At 40.1% G+C, this 22,788-nt stretch overlaps 3 protein-coding genes across 5 annotated transcripts; 1 reads left to right on the top strand and 2 right to left on the bottom strand.

Moving 5' to 3' along the window:
* Window positions 1-342: 342 nt before the first annotated feature.
* On the bottom strand, window positions 343-3,817 carry Ucp4A (Uncoupling protein 4A). 3 transcript variants are annotated; one of them, XM_089475509.1, is made up of 5 exons: window positions 3,672-3,817; window positions 2,681-3,053; window positions 1,783-1,892; window positions 1,082-1,570; window positions 343-1,024 (listed from the first exon to the last, which is right to left on the bottom strand). In XM_089475509.1, the coding sequence occupies exons 2-5, from the start codon at window positions 3,044-3,046 to the stop codon at window positions 850-852; spliced, it is 1,140 nt and encodes a 379-aa protein (XP_089331635.1). In that variant the 5' UTR covers window positions 3,047-3,053; window positions 3,672-3,817; the 3' UTR covers window positions 343-849. The 3 variants fall into 3 exon arrangements, with proteins under 3 accessions (XP_089331635.1, XP_017869643.1, XP_089331634.1); XM_018014154.2 differs by lacking the exon at window positions 3,672-3,817 and adding an exon at window positions 3,455-3,665; XM_089475508.1 differs by lacking the exon at window positions 3,672-3,817 and adding an exon at window positions 3,252-3,386.
* Window positions 3,818-3,945: 128 nt separating this feature from the next.
* Window positions 3,946-8,984, top strand: LOC108618217 (inositol polyphosphate 5-phosphatase K). The gene is made up of 2 exons (XM_018014142.2): window positions 3,946-4,207; window positions 4,306-8,984. Exon 2 carries the CDS (start codon window positions 4,307-4,309, stop codon window positions 5,792-5,794), a length of 1,488 nt encoding a protein of 495 aa, XP_017869631.1. The 5' UTR covers window positions 3,946-4,207; window position 4,306; the 3' UTR covers window positions 5,795-8,984.
* Window positions 8,985-9,218: 234 nt separating this feature from the next.
* On the bottom strand, window positions 9,219-22,430 carry mthl1 (adhesion G-protein coupled receptor methuselah-like 1). The gene is made up of 3 exons (XM_089475507.1): window positions 19,216-22,430; window positions 12,464-12,786; window positions 9,219-9,613 (listed from the first exon to the last, which is right to left on the bottom strand). Exon 1 carries the CDS (start codon window positions 21,263-21,265, stop codon window positions 19,217-19,219), a length of 2,049 nt encoding a protein of 682 aa, XP_089331633.1. The 5' UTR covers window positions 21,266-22,430; the 3' UTR covers window positions 9,219-9,613; window positions 12,464-12,786; window position 19,216.
* Window positions 22,431-22,788: the final 358 nt, after the last annotated feature.

Below are 22,788 nucleotides of genomic sequence, written 5' to 3'. Positions count from 1 at the left end.
CGCCTACACAAAATGGACGAATTGCTCCGACTGATATCGATAACTAGGAAAATATATTCGATAAGAACAGAAGTTTAAAAATATATTTAGGAATTCATTTATTCTGTTTTTAAATATGTAATGCCCAACATAAACATTAAAATCCGTTTCATTTATATAATCACATTTAGGAATAGTGTATAATATGTGTATTTACTTTGTTTTTAAATATTCTTTTTTTTTTTAATTTCAGAATATTAAGAAAGACCGAAAATTTAAGAAATATATATATTTAGCACATTCATTAAAAAACATAAAAAATATATTTAAGATTAAAAAAAAAACAAAAAAAAAAAAAACAGCTTGTTACATGTCACATGTTTTTAAAACATCTTTTAAGAAATATATATATTTACCTAAACAATACATACATATGTATATAGATTTCTTACAAATTATTTATAATTTGCAATTTTTTCTCTGGATTTTTTTTTTTATATATATGGGTTCTGCATACGATTCTATTTGTATATATATTTATATATTTGATGGATCAATCTTTTAGTTCTGGGAATCATCAGCCGAATGTCGCTCAGTTTGAGGAGTCGAACGATAGCGGGAATCAAATGGGGAGGCATAGATAAAAACAGTCTTCAGAGTATTTGTACCATTTAAAGCGAATGGCACTTGTTTAACTTGTTTACAACAAAAAGCAGAAAATAATATACTATTAACAATTAAACAGGATACTAATTTTTTTTTTTTTGCTTAAAATCGATTGCAATTTCATCCTTCTTGTTTTGTGGTTTGTTTTTTGATTCTCTTTCAATGCTAAGCATTTAGTATTTGATTTTTAATAACTAAGGGCTCTCAGTAGCTGGAGGCGCCAATCATTTTGCGTATCTGTTCGAAGGACAGCCAGAAGGTTAGTGACCAGGGCGCCATGCGTATCCAGCAGGGCAGGAATCCCTTGTATAGAGCAACGAAACCCTCCTTGCCAACCGTCTGACGCAGGCAATCCACCGAGCCGCGATAGAGCAAGCCGCTGCAAAATGATATATGGTTAAGAATGGGAATCGAAGACATTTTTATCTATGCTTACCGTCCCAGCTCGTCGGTGGGCTGGTTCATGATGCGCGTCTTCACCACATCCGCCGGAGTGCCCATGATGGCAGCCACGAAGCCGGCGCAAATGGAGGCGAGCACATGGACCGTATGGCAGTCGGGCATGTGCAGGCGACGCATGATCAGATGCTTGATCGTGTCGTATGTGGTCAGATCACCCAAATTGACTAGCGCCGCACGCTGCACATTCGGTATGCTGCCCTTCCACAAGCCCTTGATGCCGCCGCGCTGCACAATCTTGCGGAACGCATGCGCGGCACCATGCACACGCGGCGCCTCGCCCATCAGTCGCCGCTTGCCCTCCATTTGGATTTGAACCTTGACCAGGTCCGCGGGCGACGCCAGCCACTGAGCCACAGCGCCGGCTGTGACACCGCAGAGAGCCGACTTCCAAACGGGCAGCGCCTGGGTGCCATTCTCGGTTAGCTCCTTGCGCATCAGATCATAGCTGCAGATGCGCACACCACTGTCAATGGAGGAGGACGAGATTAGTTCAAGCTAGCTGCAACTGGCACTATGGAGCGAATTTGTCGTTTTGGAATGCTTGAGGCAATCGCATCGGATGCTACTTAAAGAGTGGCACAGATCATTTGAATTTCAATAATAGTACTTGGTTTGTAGCTGGTTGGTTCAATTGATTGTTTGAGCAATCGATTGATTGATTGATTGAATGCCCACCTATAGACGACGTGTCGGTAGAGCGCCGGCGTCACGCCCTGCCACAACTTGAGGGCGCCCTCCTCGCGTACAATGCCAAAGGCCGTGGCGACCATGCCGCGATATTGCATCTGGTAATGGGGGGTTGTGGTTCAGTTACATAACATATATATATGTGCAGCTCATATTGTGTATATACATACATATACATATACCTATCCTATACATACACACACACGCATACATACAGGCACATGTACATGTATAGAACGTGGTATCAAGCTTTTGTTTTGTTTTGGTTTTCTTTTTTTTATCATTTTACGTTCCACATTTAACAAACGCACAGAGAAATGGATTTATGGATATTGGGCAGCTAGTGGGGTAGGTAGGTGGGTGGGCAGTGTTGGTCGATTGGATTTATAACAGTCAACTAGTCTGAAGCTCTCTATAAAACCTTATCTCACGCCCAGATGGACGCTCCCCCCAAAAATAAGAAAAGAAATGATGACAAACTGAAATGCCAGCACCACATTTATCTTATCAGCATGTTGATAAGACGCATGACTGACCAAAAATAAGAACTAAAAAAAAAAATTAATAAAATGAAGTAAAAAACAATAAATAAATAAATAAGCTAAAGTTAAGTTCGGCACGCCGAAGCGCTTATCATGGATTTGAGTATCGATAAGTTATCCTCGCAGGCTGCGCAAGGCTACGAGTTGTGGACGTTTGTCAACACTGGCAAGCGGATGGACGGATGTCGTTCGATTTGGGTTAACGGTCCTGCAAGGGTAACAGTTATTAGCAAAATCCAGGATCAAAAAGATAGCATGCATGAGAGACCAACACAATAACAAACACCAAAATACCAAAAGTATGCAACAAAAAAAATATACCTAAATATGTGCAAAGTACTCACATTGGCTTTGGCGCCGCCGGTGACGCTACTGGTGGCGTTAGCGGTACTGGCAATGGCGGCCACACTGGCCGCTTCGCCTTGGATTTGCAGGCGGGTCTTTGTGAGATCCAGCGGATATGTGGCCAGCTCGGCTACGGAGGCGGCCACCACCGAAACGACATATGTGCAGGCAAACGAGTCCGCATAATCGTACTTAACGGGTCGCAGCTGATGGCGTCCACTACTGCTGACGGTGTTGTTTACCGTTGCCGTCGTAGCTGAGGCCGTTGCAGTTGGCGCTGCGGCGTTGGTGCTGGCCTCTGCGCTGGGCACATTGGTCGTGGTTATGGCAGCGGCACTTACTGCAATCGTCTGTGGCGCTGGCATCTCTTCGCTGCAATTGCATTTATTTATTAACAAATCCAATTCAAAATATTGTTCAACTAGATAGTTTTGTTGGCTGTTTAAAAATAAACTGTGCAAGCGGCGCTGCTGCTGTTGTTACTGCTGCTGCAACTGCGGCTCAAGCCAATAATTGAAAGCGCAAAGATCGCGTGACTTGTTAAGCAATGCAGAGGCTGCTTTGATTTACAGTTCAACTTTTTTCAAGGATGATGCTGTGCGCACAATTGGCTCTTGTATATTTTTACATAACAACGACAACAGCAGCCGCAGCAGCAACAACAAAAACAAGCAGCGGCAACTGCTGCCAACGACGTCAATGTGCGAAGAAACAAAAACAACACAGAAAAGTCGAAAACCAAAATTAGTTTTTGTTGTGTTTGTTATGCTCGCCTTGTTATTCCCGCAGCCCCGCGTATATCGGCGTCTTGTCTTCAATTAAACGCACGCCCTGGCCGCGTACGCATTGCAGAATTGATTTGTATTTTTGAAACTGATATTGCTTGTCAGGGTGTGTATTTTTTCTGCTTTACGGCTTTATGAGTGCTTATCAATTGTGCATCAATAAAACAAAAAAATATATATGTGTTGCACAAAAACAAAAACAAACCCAAAACTGAACGCAGTGCTGTAAAACGGCCTGACTGCGTAGGATAAGTGTTGTATACGAAATAAAAAGCTCAAACTAATTAAAAAATAGGCACAATTAATAAATTTTCAGGTAGCTTCATTTTGTAAAAATTTGTAAAAATACTTAATATGCATTTTATTTTTTGTCTCATCGAGGTGATGATGCATTTTCTAATTGCATTATTTATTTTACAGGCAGAATTTTGAAAATCGAGTTAACAGTGCATGTACCGCAGTTTGCGATATATCGCTTAATATCGATAACGATTGCCGCACAGCGAACAGCTGTTTATGGCTTAATTGCTGTTCAAAAACGGGCTCTGCTGTTGCTTGTGTTGCTTTATTTACTATGCGCATTGCGTACATTATTACGCTGATTACTTCATAGCGCAGCTTAGTAACTAACGCAGCAATCAAACTATATTTGCAATTACCAAATCGAATACCAATTGCAACATCCAATTGCTAAAGCCAGCAACAACAGTATATACAAAACAAGAAGAGAACTCGTTAAATGTAAGTAACAATATGGTATGAATCAAAAGCTAATAAGTAATCTATTCATATGTGTGTGTGTGTGTGTGTGTGTGTGTGTGTATGTATTTATGACGTAGCATGAGCAAGACAGAGACAGCCGCACCCAAAGTGGAGTCGAGCGCACGCCAGAAACTGGAAACGTATCGAGTCTATGTGATCACCTGGAATGTTGGTAGCCGATTCCCGGACAACATTTCGCTGCGTCAGCTGCTGGGCCTGCAAGGCGAGGCCAGCGGCGATGCGGCACAGGAATTGCCCGACATCTATGCAATTGGATTGCAGGAGGTGAACGCACAGCCACAGCATCAGGTGCTAGGCCTCTTCAAAGAGGATCCATGGACGCACAAGGCGAAGCAGCTGTTGCGCGGCTACAACTATGTCGCCGTCAAGACAGAGCAGATGCAGGGCCTGCTGTTGACCATGTTTGTCCGCCGGCCGCATGTTGAGCACCTGAAGGACATAGAGGCGGAGTTTACGCGCACTGGCTTTGGCGGCATCTGGGGCAACAAGGGAGCAGTGAGTGTGCGATTCACGCTCTACGGCTGTGGTCTGGTGTTTGTGGTGGCCCACTTGGCTGCGCACGATCACCAGCTGGACGAGCGCATCGAGGACTACAAGCAGATTCTTGAGAGCCATCACTACCATGTGAAGCGTTATCGTGAGATCTACGATCACGACTACGTCTTCTGGTTCGGTGATCTCAACTTTCGGCTGGAGGGGAACGACAGCGCCACCGAGGTGCGCGACGCCCTTGGCGACGACACCAAGCACGAGGAGCTGCTGCAGCGAGATCAACTGTATCAGGTGCGTGAGCGTACGCAAAAGGCATTTCAGGTGCTGCACGAGCGCCTGCCCGCCTTTCCGCCCACATTCAAGTTCAAGGAAGGCACCTCCGAATACGATATGAAGCGCCGGCCCGCATGGACAGATCGCATCATGTACGCCGTGCAGCCGCTCAACCGGCAGCCTGGCATGCAGCTGGCCATTGAGCAGTGCTCCTACAAATCCCACCCCGCCTACAACATCAGCGACCATAAGCCGGTCACCAGCGACTTCACGATCAAGCTGTATCCCAACTATCGTGCACCGGGCATTACATTTAGTCCTGTCTCTGTGTGGAAGATTGGCGACGAGAATACCGTTGAGTACCGCAAGCACGCGGAATTCGAGGAGGGGCCCAACGATTGGATCGCCATCTATGGCATCGACTATGCCAGCCTGGCGGACTATGTGGCCTACGAGTATGTCAACCAGGCTGAGTCGCCCACTTCCTCGGACTCGAATCACGAGAGGGACTACTTTGAGATGCCAGCGCCGACCCCGCATCGTTCCCACCATCATCATCGCAACCGGCAGCGCTTGCGCCGCCAGCAGGAGGCCAACGAGGAGCTGGTCCGCCTTGACTTCGCCGACGACGTCGACTTGCGCCACGGCGAACAATATGTGCTGATCTACTTCCGCAGCACCGGACTGCGCGGCGTCACCAGCATCGCGCACATCTCCGGCCCCTTTGTGGCCGAGAAGCGCAGCGGATCGCCGCATCGCACCGAGTACCATGTCGACTAGCTAGCGGAGGCCCTCGACATCTATATACTTTAGTCGCAAGATCAAGCACTTAACTCTTATGCCTTAATTTGTTAAACCTTATTCTATCTTATATATACGTATATATATACATATGTATGTGTACATCATTTGCAATATGATTCATGTGAATGCATTTCTTTTTAACGATCTGTAATTGTCTTCGATCTATGTAAACCTATACATATATAACCATCCATGCTTATACATTTCATTACACGCTACGTGATTTGTATATATTTTATTTATTATTTTATTATTATTATTTATTATTATTGCTTTGTTTGATATATGTATATAATTGTTATATAATACACAAATATACGACTACACGATATAGACCAATTGTCAGACTGTTCCCACACATTTACACATGAATACGAATTTGTATATTCGTTTCTTTTATTAAGTTGTAATTTTATACATATATATGAATATAATGTATATGTGATACTTTTATATATATGTATGTGTATATTCACATCCCATATTATAATTCGGCGGCATTTACAAAGCCCTAAGGTTTTCATTACCCAATTTGATATATAATATCATTTTTATATACAGTTTCAACAGATTGTTCGCATATACCAAGGTTTTTCGCATAGGTATATCCAGTTTAAACGTTTTGCTGCTCTTTCTTGAGCTATACTTTATTTCTCAAGCATTTCGCATCGCTACTTTTGTATATGCATATACATATGTGCCCTAAAAATGATATAGTGCTCATACATACACATATATGATATATGATCTGCTAGCATAACTCGCTCACTTTTTCGCGTTATCTCTTTTAATAAAACTTGAGTGTAGTAGACATACAGCTATTATCTGAGCATTACTTGTTGCAGTTCCTAAAATACATTTATCTGCATGTATACCCTGCCTTAAGTGGGCATTATGATTTTTTGTAGAATTTTAATAAATTGGTTTTATGGTAGTGTAGATAAGAAATGTTTATAGACTATATCTACATTGAACAACTATAATAGGCTTTACGTATCTATCTGCTGTTCACAATTTTCTTTAAATATCTGATTGTTATATACAATATACAAAACTTATCTAAATATTCTGCTTACTAAAAAATGTAGATGCTCATTATAAAGGAACCACCTATATATACGCATATGTCAGAGAGTAGACTGATATAGTGTTCCATATATATATATATTAAAAACTAATAGTTATATGCCTAAATATGGTATATTAGCTACATAAATCTAGAATTAGCGTTCGTTCAGATATTTATACTATAAATATGTATATAGACCTGTCTATGTATGTATATATCAATTGTCGATCTGGATCTCTATTTATAGCATCTAGACTCTTCAATTTTGGATGCATATACTATAGCAGATGCAGATCAATTTAACACTAAAATAAAAAATCGATTGAAAACTAAAGTAGTTTGATGAATTGATTATTTAGACAATCTCAAGAGATTGACTACATAAAGTATACCCAATACAGCGCCTGCCAGGGTATCTGCTAGTCGATCACAATTGTCTGACGCATACTTTCCGGTTTCTGCCTTGTTTTCTGCACTGATCTTTATTTATATATATGATGTGCGCTGTCGAAGCATTTGAAGTGCTTTCAAAGGAAACCGGTTTTTGCACTCGTAATCCCCATTAAGTCTAATGACGTCGCAAACGTCTTGCCACACCTGCAGACCCAATTTGCATACGAAAATGATGACAAATTCCCCATGTCCCAAAAATGATAATATATATAATATATAAATATATATATATATTTATTTGCAATTGAAAAACATTTAACTTTACTTTTGATTGAGTTTTTTATTGGATGGTTTTTCTTTTTATTTTTGTTTATTTTACTATTATTATTATTATTATTTTTTTAGATAAGAATATTATATATAAATACAAATATAAATATAAATACATGATATATAGTTGCCTGCGCTAGTTAGTCATGACTCTTTTATGCACAAATACGAAATACTAGATAATACACATACATGCTATATAGATATATACACACACTTCCCTATATACATATAAATAAATATATATATGAGGGAAAAGCTCATTAAATTATTTGCTCAGTTTTCAGTTTTCGATTTCGTTTAAAAATTCTCACATCAAAATTTCGTGCGCAATAAATTTTAAGTAATGCGCAAAGATAGGAAGATCGGAGGGCGGTACGCTCCATAAATAATCAAAAAAGATATATGAAAGGAAAATATACAAAATATTGCAATTCACTTGACATAATATCTTTTTAATATTTATCAGTTTTTTCTCTATATATTATTTTTTATTTTGCAGACTTTGTCAATTTCAAATTGTTTCGAGCTAAGTTTTTTTCTTCTTTTGGAATACTTGTAAGATATATGTATATATATCTATAAATATATAATATATAGTCTGTGTATGTGTATGTAAAAATAATGTGCTTATATATTAGTTATGCTCTACAATATATTCGTTGATCAGTTACGGATGATATATATGCATATTTACATACATATATACATATATGATTATTCGAGTAAATGTGTTAATGAAATTTCATGCAACAATTGTTCAATTGTTCAATTACAATAGTTAATACAAAATATATATACACAGTTATATACAATTGACTGTTTGTTCGTAGTATCAGAAATATCTTATAATCGAGTGCTCTATATAAAAAAGTATATATATATATATATATAAGAATTATAGTTGTATATGTATTCGCTGCCTTTGCCTCAGTCAGTTGTTAATTTAAAAATATTCGTTGTAGTTTCTTTACAAATTGTTTAAAAGAGCGAAGAAAAAACATCAAATAAACAAAATTAAATGTACTTAAATATAGGACGTTCACGGTATAAGAATGCGGAGGGGGAATAGAGGGGAAAATTACTTTTGGCCTGAACACTTTGGAAGTAAATTATACGAATACAGCTAGCATAATACAAATGTTCTTAAACAACTATAAAAAAAAAAAAAAATAGTTTACATTCGGGGTTTTCTATAGTTTTTCTTTTTTGTTGGTTTTCAAAACGCATTTTTAACTTTTTTTACTCTCTCTTCTTTGCATGCGTTTAACGCACTAATAAATTAAAATATTAAGAAATAAAAAAAAGGTTGATAATTGTACTCTTTTTAGTTTCTGCGTTTTTTTTTTTTTTTTTTTTTTTTTTTTTTTTTTTTTAAATGTAAACATAAATACATTTTGTTAAATTAGGGCGGGGTGAGGGCATTTGCAAGTCGTACAACTGCAACAGCTTAGCAAAACTGATCTGGCAGCTCTGCGCGCAGGTCTGGCAACTGCGCCAACTTAACTGTGCATCGCGTGAGTGTTTGTGCGTCCGGTTAATTAAACGCGCTTTCTTCTTTTGGCATCTTCTTTATCTCTGCTTTTTGTCTATTTGTAGTTGTTGTTGTTGTTTTTTTTTTTTTTTGTATTTCGCTTCTATTTATATTATTTTTTTTTTTTTTATATTGCTCTGCGCCATTTAACCTTGATCAGTTTTCATTCCGTTGAACTTTTGGGTCTGTCTGTGTGTTATTGTTATGACTTTGCTATGTGCTTGTGTGTGTGTATGTGTGCATATCAAAGTAAACTATTTAACCGTTCTCAATGTTTGTTTAATTAAACGCGCGCTAAAAAACAATACACACACACATTCACACACCTAAACAATTTGATTTCCAGTGTTTACAGTTACATCCTCTGCTTTTAGCTGGAATGGCAAGTCATAAAAGATCCACAGCTTCCATGTTCCACAAACGAAAAGGCGATCCATTCCTTCCATTTGAAACCATTTGATGTTCAATTCTAAAATAAAAACCAAAATAGCAAGTTTGTATTAGTAATCGATTAAAGACATATTTATGCAAGTCTAAAGAGTCTTATTAGGCTAGGTTTTCGCTATTTTGTACAATAAACAAAGCCCAATTACAAAACTCCAATAAGCAAACTACAAGAATTCCAAAATACAATGGAGGACAAAAGTATTTTGACAACGCATTGCAAAAACTTTAACCGCTTATTTCTGCGTGCTGAGAGAAGTAACGGTACCCATTATATTTTTTAGAGAGAGCAAACATACTAGGCTTTAAGTGACCATAATATTGCATTGATGACATGACTCATTATTTTTCTATAATTATTTGCATGGCGGATTATCATTATTTAGGTGGACAAAAGTATTTTGACATTCCCTTTCAAATTCATTTTCGGTAATTTGCTTGGATTCAAAAATACATATTTTTTCCTTTTAAGTTATTTTTGGTGTCCTCTTTAATAATAGCCATTATTTGATAATAGTTTTCGGTAACTTATGGGCAAACAACGTGATTAAGTGAAATCATTAAAAAATTAGTCGCAAACGAAGAATTGTGCAGGTATTTCCGTGGAAAACCTTACAGCCTTATAAAATGCACCTCTATGCGCAATTTACAACTAAATTAACAAAAAATAAAAAACTGATTCACTCAAACAAGAAGGCCAGATCGGAAAATTCATTCAAAAAAACCTGTAGAAGGTCGCATCATATTAACAAATCATAAAGAAAATGTGCGCATTTTCATAAAAGTCATGTCGATTAAGCCCAAAAATAATCATAAATTATCAATAAGCAGAAATACTATCACAAGTCGGCGAAAGAAGGCAAATTTTTCTACGTTATAGATGTTCCAATACTCTTAATATCACTATAAAATAAACTAAAAAGGTATCGATTTGCTAAAACTTTCATAGTCAAGCCGCAATTCTTCTGGGGAAAAGTATTATGGATGGACGATAGTTCCTTTGGGTATCCTGGATTTAAAAAAAGCGATTTATAACAGGTTGCCAAAGAATATTCGCAAAAAAAGAGGCGTATGTACCCACGTGCTGAAGAATCGGTAATGCTCTGGGGGCTCGCATGTGTCAATAGCCTCTCCAATTTGATATTAATTAATGAAAAAATGAAGAGGGATAATTATTTACGTGTCCTGAATGACCACTCATCGAATTCCGGTTACCGGCTCATTGGAAAATCATGTATACTGCAGCAGGACAATGCTCCATGCCACAAGGTCCATATTTTAACTGAATTTTCTGGGAATATTGAAGTCAATACATATGATTGGCCACCTCAGCGCTCTGATCTCAATATTATAGAGAATGTGTAGGCTTACGCAAAAGTAAAACGTAGCTTAGACTTATCAAGAACGCCCAAGGAGACGGATTGCTGAGGTTCGAGGACCTTAGCAGGATTTTTCAATAGAAACATTACAAAATTTGGTTAGATCGATCCCTAGACGCTTGCAGATAGTAAAGGAGGGTTTAATTCTAATTAATATTTTAGTTACTATTACCATTGTTAAGTTTTTGTCTTACTTTATTTAATAAATATTAATGTCAAAATACTTTTGTCCACCCAAATAATGACAATCTGCCATGCATATAATTATAGAAAAATAATGAGTTATGTTATCACTGCAATATTTTGGTCATTTATAGCTTTTTATGTTTGCTCTCTCTGAAAAATATAATGGGTACCGTTACCTCTCTCAGCACGCATAAATAAGCGGTTAGAGTGTTTGCAATGCGTTGTCAAAATACTTTTGTCCTCCATTGTAGATTAAGCAATCGAAATGACAGAAAGCAGTGAACGACACACATATATATGTATACACAGCCAAACACACACAGATACACGCATACGCAAACGCTAACATTTTCGTACGTGCGATGACGTAAAATGCAGCGCAACCGCAATTCCAATCAGAATCAGCTAATTTAAATGTGGCCGTTTTCTCACACTCGAAGCATTTTTGTGGCTGACAAGCGGCGGTAGCACTTGAAAATAAGAAAAGCAAAACCAACAGAACAGAGCAGCGCTAAGAAATAATAGATGAAGAGGCACCAGAGCCACAGCAATAATAAAAGACCTAAGCATGAAAAAAATGCCTCAACAATAAATTCCTTGTGGCTGGGCGCCGCTGCTGCTGCTGCTGCTGCGGTTGTTGTTGTTGTTGCTGTGGCTGCTGCTGTTGCTATTGGTTGCGTTTTCATAAACAAAACACATGCATAAATGCTTAGAAAGTATGTATGTATGTATATATGTATGTGCGTGTGTGTGTCCGTTGCTTTTGTTAATTGCCATTTGAAAGTCTTTGCAACAATAGCAACGCATTGTCTTGTATTTTGTTATTTGTGGGCATTCCTTGACGCCTACCCGGCTGCCAGTGGCGTTTTGCAACACTGCCTCCACCTCTACCGCTGCCACTGCCTCTGCCTGTGACTTTTCAATTAGAATAGCAAATTGTTCAAGTCGAGGCCTTTGCTCTCCTCACTCAATCAGCACTCGCGCTCTGTATTTGTTGTACAAGCATACATACATATGTATGTATGTTTATATACATATACAGCTATCTTGCTCTATCCCTTCTACTGCAGCGCATATCCTATTGCACACCGTTATTTGTATAAATTAAGGCATTTCTTTTGTGCTCTTCACACATACACAGACTCACAGTCACATATGCATGTGTATTTGTGTTTGTAAGTAATTTGCTCGTCTTTGTTTGACTGCGGCTAAAAACTGATTTTGAAAAGCACAAACACTCGCTCACACAGGCACACACACACACACACACACACACATTGCGCACTTACAGCTCAGCACAATACACTTACATTGCAAGAAAGAGCTTGGCCAGCTGAGCATGGGCCTGGGCATGGGCATGGGCTCGGGCCTGGGGCCTGGGGTTGGGCAGTCAAGTTGGCCTCTCGCTCGTTCGGTCAATGCGCGTGCTTGAATGTTGTGCTTATTGCGGTTATTACTGTTGTTTTTGCTGCTGCTGCTGTTGTTGTTGTTGTTGTCTCTGCTATTGCGCAAGCCTGCCCGCTTGCGGTGGTTGCTGTTGTTGCTGCCTTCATTGTCATTGTTGTTGCTGCTGCTGCTGTTGTAGTTGTTGTAGGACTCGGTTTACTTTCGCATTGTCGCTCGTCTCAGTTTTCTGCAAAATGTGAAGAAACAACAAAAGGGCAACAAATGATTACCAAGATATTCACGTACATGAACGTGCGAGGGTTGCTCAACAAGTTCATTAAACTTTTACGAACTTAAAAGAAAGGAATATGGTGACTATTATTATGTATGCATATACTACAAAATAGTAAATTTAATAACTGTATATATACATACATATAAATAATGTTAATTATGTTACATAATTAATTTACACGGCCAAAACTACATATATTAGTTATATTGAAGCTTCTTTTTATAAATATAAATTCACAGCATTTTACATATTTCTGAGCTATACATTTTTTGAAACTGCCCTCGCTTAAGAACTTCCACTTGAGCCGCAAATTAAAAGCGGATAGAACAATTTACTTGAGTTTAACGAAGTTTTTATGCTCTAGTGCATATATGATTGTATCTACACAGATATATGTATACATACATACAAATGAATATGTATATATGTATGTATGTATGTGGCTTGATCTCTTGATGATCTGCGGAAAATCTTGCATAGATAAATCAAAGTAAATTTGATGTTAAGGAATGTGGAGTTCAGGCAGACACAAGACACACACATATACACACATACACGCTTGCTTCGTTGAGGGTATTATAAAAAGAGCTGAGCGTAAAATGTAAATGGGCCACATTGCAATTATAACTTGAAAAACTGCAGAACGAACAAATTAAAATTGCGGCCAAACTCGATTAATGAACGAAGTCTGTTTATACCTCAACATATGCATACACACATATGTGTGTGTGTGTGTGTGTGAGTGTGTGTGTAAATGCTGTACGCTTTGCATTTTCGCTGCATTTGCTTATTTGACAAAAAAGTACTCAACGATACAGACACGTACTCGAACTCGAGCTGGCATTCGCATTCGCATCCATAAGATACTTTCGCATTTATCCGATACATTCGTATTTATAAGATACACAACCACAAAAACACCAAGAAGAAGAAGACTTTGATATGCGCGTACCGGTTGACGAAAGATGCTTCATTCCCTGCATCTGCATCTGCACCTGCCACCGCCCCTGCCCCTGACCCCATCTCCATCTCCATCTCTTTCCCTCTCACTCTTTCTCTTCTTTTTCTCGGTCTGCTATCTCAGTGCCCCTCCATATGGATATAGCTCATTTAGATCTGCGGATCGACTGCTGCACGGCTGCTGAGCGTGACGGTGACACGTTGCATGGGGATTATGCAAAAAAGCCAACGAAGTTGCAACTGCAACTGCAACGCTCGCTGGCAGCTGTGGCACGCACAGTGGGGCCAAGAAATGCTAAATCTAAACAAAAAGTCAACAGCATTCACATTTGAATGAGGAAATGCAGGTAAATAAAGGTGTAATTGTTTATAAACATGCACAAGGAAACGAGGAAAACAAATTCCAAGTAGTCGTAGTCGTAGACGTAGTCATAGTCATAGACCAAGTCGCAGTCTCTATAGCAAACAATTTCCATAGCATTTGGTTTGAGTAAACAACAGTGTTGGAAAGTTAACCGACAATCAGCCATTGCTTGGCTCTAGCTGAAAGGTATAGATAGGTACTATATAGATGTATGTATATAGTTTAAACAATTGTACACACATACATACATGCAGACATATAAATTGTAAACAAGTGCTCGATATTGTTGCATTGATGGTTTAGGTACATGAATTGAATACTTGACAGCGAGATATTCTCGGCCAAGATAAACAGCCGATTATCTCGTATGTGGTCTATGCATACTCAATGGGTTCCGTTGGAAAGTTGCTTTAAATTGAAGACGAGTTGAGTGAAAGCAAGCAAATATCGTTGAGAATGGTACGATTTATAAACATTTAGTTTGGGCATCAAAATAGGATATACTTGGGATCAATCAGTCGCTTGAGTTTAGTGATATAGCAGGCTGTCATATGTTTCCTTTGGCTGTGGTAAGGTGTGATATATGGAAAGGAGGGTTTGTGATCTACTTAAAAATGATCCCCTGAGTTAAAAGTCGTAAGACTTGTACTTTAGCGATCTAGTAGGATCCCGCCATTGACTACAGCCAATATACCATAATACATGGTACATATTTTAGATGTTAACGGAAAATATATTTAAGATTAATTTTAATTTTTTTTTTTTTAAATATTAATTTAAGTCATGTGGTGAAGTCTCTGATCTAACATTAAATTGCAATAAATACAAGTCTTTCATCTATCCTTTAGATCTCTAGACATAATTATATTTATGTTATATAAATATACATAAATATACATAAATTCAGTTGTATTCCTTTTAAAGAAAAGGCGGTTTGCTTTATAAATCTTAAGCCAATTAGAATAACCGCTAGAGACACTCATCTTAATTAGTGAAATGACTAAATTTGAGATTTGTAAGTGCAACTTTTCCCGCCCTATCTTAATTTTGAAGAACCCCATTTAAGTAGAACTGCTCAATTATCAACTATGAATAATAGAAGCAGTTAAGATATCATGTATATAGTCATAAAAATGAAACAGAATCCCATGAATAGCTTTAATGTGCCACGATATGTATGTTAATTGTGAGTTGAAGACCGTCCGTGACATGTGCTCGATAAGAAGAGAGCTCTTAACCGAGCAGACGTGTATACAAGTATGTATGTATGTATATATGTTTGTATATGTGTTTTGTATGTCGTGTTAAGAGTGGCTTGTGACCCGGCACAGTTTTAAGCCCGGTTTTTTTTTCGGTGGATGCGTCGACTTTATGGCATTGCCCAAAATGTTTCTTGCATAATACTCGAGACGATAATGGCCCATGGGGCAGGTTAAAGCCGGAGCTGTGATACACTCATATATAGTGTGCATGTGTGTGTGAGTGTGTGTGAATGTTGACCGGGTAAAACCACCTCAATAAACAAAAACAAAAACAAACATACACACGCACACTCATTTGCTCTCGGCACATTTTGAATCGCCTTGATTATTGGCTTGGTAAACATACCAACCGCCCCCCTTGGTCGCCTCCCCCCGCATGTAACACCCACCCCGTGGCAGCTCCGACATCTGTTTCTGTTTCTGTTGCTGCAGTGACGCAGTCCACAAATTTGTACACACAAATCAGTATATGTATGTGTGGATGTATATATATTTACATATACATATATATTGTATATTAAAAATCATTTTCATTTTAATTTCAATTTCAATTTCAGTTTCGATTTCGATTTCATTATGGTTTTCCGCATTCTACCCTGTAGCCATTCGAAATTTTTGGTATAATCATGCTTGTATATTTCGTACATAATTGATGTACAGTCGTGAATATATATATATATATAAATATTTCCTATATCTGGTGATTTATGCTTGATATTCGATTTCGTTTTGGGGGAATTGAACGAAATTTGTTACGAAATCGCAGAACAATTTGATTTCATTTTGTGTGAGTCAATGAAGGTATGAATTGATAATGGAATGGATAATATATACATACAGATACTTAAATATATTAATACAGAAATAATTTGATCCAGTTTACCATTGATTTATATAACAGCACGATTTTGATGATGATATTGCTCATTGCTCATATCATATCAGATCATTGTACAATAGTCAAATTCTTAACCCACTATTTATATAATCAGCTATATAATGATATAGGGGTTCTATCAGATCATTTCCCACAAATTTGTATACAAATAATGGTAGAAATACAAATACTGACCAAAATATATATAGCAAAAGGTATTGAAATATTTATTCAGTTGCTAACAATATAAATGCTAAAAGTCCTATTATATAATATTATAATTATATCAACTATCCAAACTGCATATAACTGATGAAATTACCAATAACTGAGTTTCACTTAGATCTCTTTAGGCTGGGAGTATCTAAGGCCTGCGGGGTATCTGCTCGTCGAGCACATATTTCTTGTTAGCCAACTGTGTCAGCAGCGTCCAAGGCAACACTCTCTTGTATTGAGAGGAGGGGTGGGGGAACTGTGCTGTTGTGGTTGGTGTTCCGGGTGTTAGGTCGTCGCCGATGGCTCGGGGGGAATCAAGTAAAAAGTTCTTATCACGGCGTGTTAAACGTGTGTCCATTTCTTCTATCAATATGCATAACATTTAAATGGACTCAAGAGGATGCCATAAAAACACGCACACACACTATGGCTCTGTGTGTGTGTGTGTGTGTGTGTGTGTCAAGGGTTGCGCTGATTATTTTATGGCCATGTGGAAATCTACAGGAAATGTCCGAATAGCCAACGGCGCTGCCCAAGCATTTTTCCATTGAAAAACAATGAAAAACATTTCACATTTCACATTCCTACGCCTCTTTTTGTTGCTCTTCTTCTTCTTCACCGTCTTGATTTTTATGGCACTCTCAAGTGGTTCGTTCGCAGCGCAATAAATGCAGAAGAAGAAGCAGCAGCAGACGCAATTGTAAACTTGGCGCATAGCTGTAAAATAATTAAACAAGCCTAGGCCAAGCATGGTCAACACACGCATGAGAATTTCAACAGCAGGCGCCGCGGCGCCTTCGCCGACAGTGTTGGAAAATTTCCCGAAACTGAAATAACCACACACACACATATGTCTGCCTGCCGTTGATTTCCATATGTCCTGTTATTTCCCATCAAGTTTCCATTGCAATTGCAATTTTCATTTCCCATCTTTGGGCGTATTGCAAAAGTCACAGGGAATCAGACCCGGCAGCAATCACTGTGTGGGCGTACTTAATGGATGAATCGCGCTTACTCAAGAGCAGTAAAAGAAAATAGAGAAAACCCATTTGCAGATTTTAATTGACTTCATGTGAAGCGCAGAAAATGAGTGGGAAATGTTTGCAGCGTGGTATACATAAATCTATTTACATTTATATTCATATCCGTATTCATGTATATGGATGGGTCTACATATACATAGATCCTTATTGATTCATATATCTATGTATACATATCTATGTCTATATCTATATCTATATCTATATCTATATCTATATCTATATCTATATCTATATCTATATCTATATCTATATCTATATCTATATCTATATCTATATCTATATCTATATCTATATCTATATCTATATCTATATCTATATCTATATCTATATCTATATCTATATCTATATCTATATCTATATCTATATCTATATAAGAGATCTATATAAGAGCTACCGCATCATTGTTAGCTGATTCAGGCATCCATGCCAAGCAGTACAGTTAGCTGAGTTCAGATAGCTAACTATGGTGAAATAAAGTTTTAAATAGAGACCAATTCATTCGTAAGCAGGAAGCGTGACACAAATTACTCATTCAGGGTTAGTCAATTAATTAGTTGGAAATCATCTTATACTTTATACTTCATCATATGGTACAAGACTAGAAACTGCCTATATCTGAAATCATATTTATATTTATTGATACTTGACTTTACGAGCTCTATCACATATACATGCCCAAATAATATACTCCAGTCTTATAAATGTATGACTAGTTTAAATGAAATCGTGGCATAATATGAGACGTTTTTCTTTTTCGTGAGTTATCTTTGGCAATTACGTGCTTCGCTGCCTTTAGTCGAGCTATCTAGAAAGTCGTATTAAAACGGAGTACTATAATATTCTACTATAGAAACTATCGCTGCCATATAAATCAGTCGTACAGAGATTGTCTACCAGGATTGACATCTACCCAAGTCTCTCTCAAAGATCGACAGATATAGCAAATGAATTATATATCAAATATGTTCCCACACATGTATGCAATTTATTCATTTAAATTATTCACCAATGAGTAACTCCCTCGAGTTCTCTGTTAGGTTTCGCAACTTCAGCTGGGGTCGTATTACCTCATTAGAGAGCAACTAATGCGAAATAATTTGATACAGCTGTTAAATCTTCGCCGTAGATGCACGATGAATTCATCGTCTTAGCATGACAAACAGAGCTTTGTTGACTCCATCTGAGCGACAGGCAAATGGAATTTTCAGTTTAAATAATGATATCTTTGTTATTTCTGCTTTTAAGTTCTGTTTGCCACCGAGCGAAAGAAAGTGAGGCAATTGACGGCTCTATGACTGGATATTTGTATTTGCATTTGCATTTGCATTGCTGTTTATCTTTGCTAAAGGTGTGTCTCGATTACAAGATTTACCTGTGCGTCTGTTTGTCCAAGGCACACAAACACACACACACACACGCACACGCTCATAATCTTATCAGCATAGTGCTGGCCATAAAGTTGGGTATGGTCTTAAAGACCGTCTGGAGAGATTCCTTACATAATTGTATTGTCTAAGCTTACGATATGTATGTACATATATATCATATAAACTATGTACTCGACTAGATCAACAGTTATGTCTGCAGCCCGCACAATGCCTAGATCCTAATTCCTAGTTTTATGAGTCCCATTATATGATTACTGATCAAATAGCTCACCTTAGCAAATGGTCTCCAGGGGTATCTTTGCTGTAGTTGTTGCTGCTGCTGCTGCTCCTGCTTGGGGTATGGAGGGGGGTTGGGTAGTTGGACTGCACGGCGCAGGTATCGAGGTGGGGGCATCCTCTGTAGTGGGGCTGGCAGGTGTCATGGTTGTTATCGTGTTGTTCATGGAGATGTTTTGGGTGAATTCGGTGCCATTGGCCATGGAGGGCAGACCCTGGGAGCTGCTCGAGTGTTGCACGCCATTGGTGGTGTTGGTGATGTCGTGTCGGAGGCGCGGACAGCAGATGCGCTTGCAGGCGGTCCACACCTGCGGCTGGCAGCCGACCACGATGAATATGAAGACGCCCTGGAGCGCATTGATGAGATCCGTCAACAGCCAGGCACCATGCGGCCCGCCCACCAGCCACGAGATGATGTCCCAGATCCAGGTGACGCCCATCACCACCACCAGCTTCAGGCACACGCGACCCAGCGCCGATTTCTCCGACGTGGACTTGACATCGTCGCGCTTCCACAGTCCACACGTCAGCTGATGCGTGGTGGAGATGAAGAGCACAATGTTGGCGCACAACAGCAGTCCGATCGGGCCGTAGAAGTAGGCGAAGATGGTCAGCGAGCGATTGTCGAACCAGCAAAACGGCTGACCAAAGCCCGGCCGCAGCATCGAGGTCTCCGTCTCCGGCAGCTGATCCACAAAGGCGGCAATGGCGCAGATGAGCAGGGGCAAGCCCCAGGCATAGACGGAGTATAGACGCAGGCGAATCGACTCCTGATTGCGCTCCAGCGAGCTGGGCCGAAAGTCTCGGAATGTCCACCAGATGTTGAAGCACATCGTGTTCAGCCAGAAGAAGGCGGACAGGAAGAAGAACTGCATGCCAATGGCAATGAGCAGACAGCTTGCTGTGCCCGGCTCTAGGCTTGTGCTCAGCTCCTCGATGGCCAGCAGAATCTTGCCCACCAGCAGGCAGAACACGTAGTAGATCTGGCAACGCCAGTGCAGTGCATGATGCACTGCCGGCAGCATATACCCGGCAACCAGAGTGGCCGCCAAAAAGATAATGGATATGATGATGCCCACGTCCAGCACAGCCTTTTGCAGATTGCCGTTTGCCCCGCCATAGGAGATGTTGTTGTGGTCGTCGGCAAAGTGCTGGGCGCAGGCAATGATCTTCACCTCGCCCGCTCGCTGCGTGTGCTCCAGGCAGAACTGCGCAGCCGTCAGATTCGTGTGGCTGAGCTGCAGGGAACCGCTGCTCCGGTTCAGTGTCGCCTCATGCCAGTCCCCGGCTATGGCATAGCCAGTGCCGTTGCCTTTGCAATCGGGCAGCTCATAGGTAGTCTGGTAACTGCCTGTCTCCAGATTGGGCAGATTCAGCTGCCCGCTGTCCGAGCCGCGCTCGGCGGGCGTCAGGACGCTGCAGGTCTTGGCCACGGTATCGTAGTAGCAACACTTGCCGCAGCATTTGCGCAGGCGCAGCATGGGCGCTGTCGAGCTGGCCGGTCGCAGTGCATCGTCAGTGGAGGCTGATGCACCTGCGCCATCAGCAGCCGCTGGGGTCTCAAGATCCTTGTTCTTGTCCTTGTCGAGGCAGACCAGCGCCACTCCTTGATCCACACAGTAGCGAGAGGGCTCGATAAATAGGCCACGCTCGTGCACCTTCATCGTGCCATTGGTCAGGAGTACGACATTCGCGTCACGGCTACTAAACAGCTCCTGCTGCTGGCCTTGCGCCTGGCAAGGCGGCCGCACGTTCGGCAGGAACTTCATGAACCGTGGCTTGGCGCCTCTGGGCTCAAAGAAGCGATTCTGCTGCTTCAGATAGACCAGCGGCACCCACTTCTCAGACGAGCCAGCGACGCACTCCAGAGTGCTGCCAATCAAATATTCGCCATGGTGGCAACACTTGTTTATCAAAACACGCGGTGGAGGCGGCCGACCCGACGCGTTGCCAGGCGACGCCGCTGTCGTTGTTGTTGTGAGCAAATCCTCTTGGCTGTTCGCAGTGCCGATCAGCAGCGCTAGCAAAAGCCAAAAGCTCTTCATCTTTGTGTGTGCGTTTGTGTGTGTGAGGGAGTGGAATTTAAAATGTATTGCGCAAGGCTTCGTTTCTCAATCCTCGTTTGTTTGTATGCCTAGTTTTACTGTTGCACGCAACACTGTTTTTACTGCACTTTCAATATAATAAATATGTTTATATTAACAATTCAAAATTAAAATTGATTGAACACAGTTTTAATTGCCTAATTGCATTGGTTGCTACATTTTCTGCTATGTTTTTCTTGTTGTGAGCCTCCTTTGCATTAGTTCGTCATAATACTACTTTTTTCTGCAGCTGCTGCACACAACACTGTTTTCGTAGCGGTGTCTCCTGTTTGTCTGAGCCCAGCTGAAGGTAAGCTTAGCTGCTGCACACAACACTGTTAGACGCCTGTTGCCTTCGCTGTACTTTCAAAACACAGAGACTGAGAGAGAGAGAGACACACACACATATATATGTTCACACATATACATATGCTTGAGCAATGCTGAGCGGTAATTTTGTTGTTGTTTTGTGTCTTATTTTCTTCATCTAATTTCGTGGGCTCTCTCTTGTGTGGCTTCTTGTGCGCACGTTTGCAGGCGCTCGTTGTCAATTATGTGGAAATACAAATACTGTTGTTGCTCCTCGTTTTCTTGTTGTCTATCTTGTGCATTGTGTTTGGCACTATTTATTGTTGTTGTTGTCTCGCCCGCTGTCCGCCCCTCTACTGCATGTGTTGGCCTTGCCAGCGTCGTCGTCAAGCACGCATGATCTTTTTCTCTACTTCTCTTCAGCTTTTCGCTTTCGTCTTCGTCTCGCTCAATTGTCTTGTTCTGCTGCTGCTGCTTCTTCTTCTTCTGTTTCTTGTTGCTGTTTCGTTTCGGTTCCCAAGCGTAGCAGAAAATTTGCTTTTCACTTTTCTCCTCCGTCGCTCATCAATGGCATTTTATTTGCGTTTGTTTAACACTTACTAACCAAATGCTTTAATTTGGCTTCTTTAACTTGGCTACACTCGGTTTAACTTCGCGTCTGTTGAGCGAACCACAAATTGAATTCCAAGCGCGTCGTTCGAAAAAAGATGATAAATCGAAAAAAAAAAACGCACAGACAAAAAATTTCACGGCGAGCTGCACGCCTGCACTGAGCGAATACAAAAAACCGACTAGCGGACTGTTAACTGTTAACAGGCATGCATTCACGTTGTGCAGCTGCTTACGTTCGGACACTGTTGTAGTTGTTGTTATATCGATATGCTTTACCACCTCGCTGTTATCGATGCTTTGGCGCGCTTCTTGCCGGTATTGTTCAGCACTGCTTTGTCGCGCCAACAGCTGTTGCTCTAGAGTTTGGATAGCTGGTGCTAGTCTTGGACAAACTCTTTGGACTTTTTCATATTGGTTCTGTTCTTGGCTATTTACAATTGTATTGCATAGTTTTGGGCAGAATTTTTAAGGCCTAGAGAGCTTTTACATTTTGGATTGTGTTACGGCTAAGCTGTAAGCTTTTATTGTTCCCAGTATTGAAACTTTTGTTTGCTATAATTTGG

The sequence above is a fragment of the Drosophila arizonae genome, chromosome X (genome assembly GCF_054131065.1).
Source record: "Drosophila arizonae isolate 15081-1271.41 chromosome X, UAZ_ARI_1.0, whole genome shotgun sequence".
In the NCBI taxonomy this organism is placed as follows: Eukaryota; Metazoa; Arthropoda; class Insecta; order Diptera; family Drosophilidae; genus Drosophila; species Drosophila arizonae.
The sequence above is the reverse complement of the archived record's forward strand: the minus strand, read 5'-3'. Positions and strand labels throughout refer to the sequence as shown.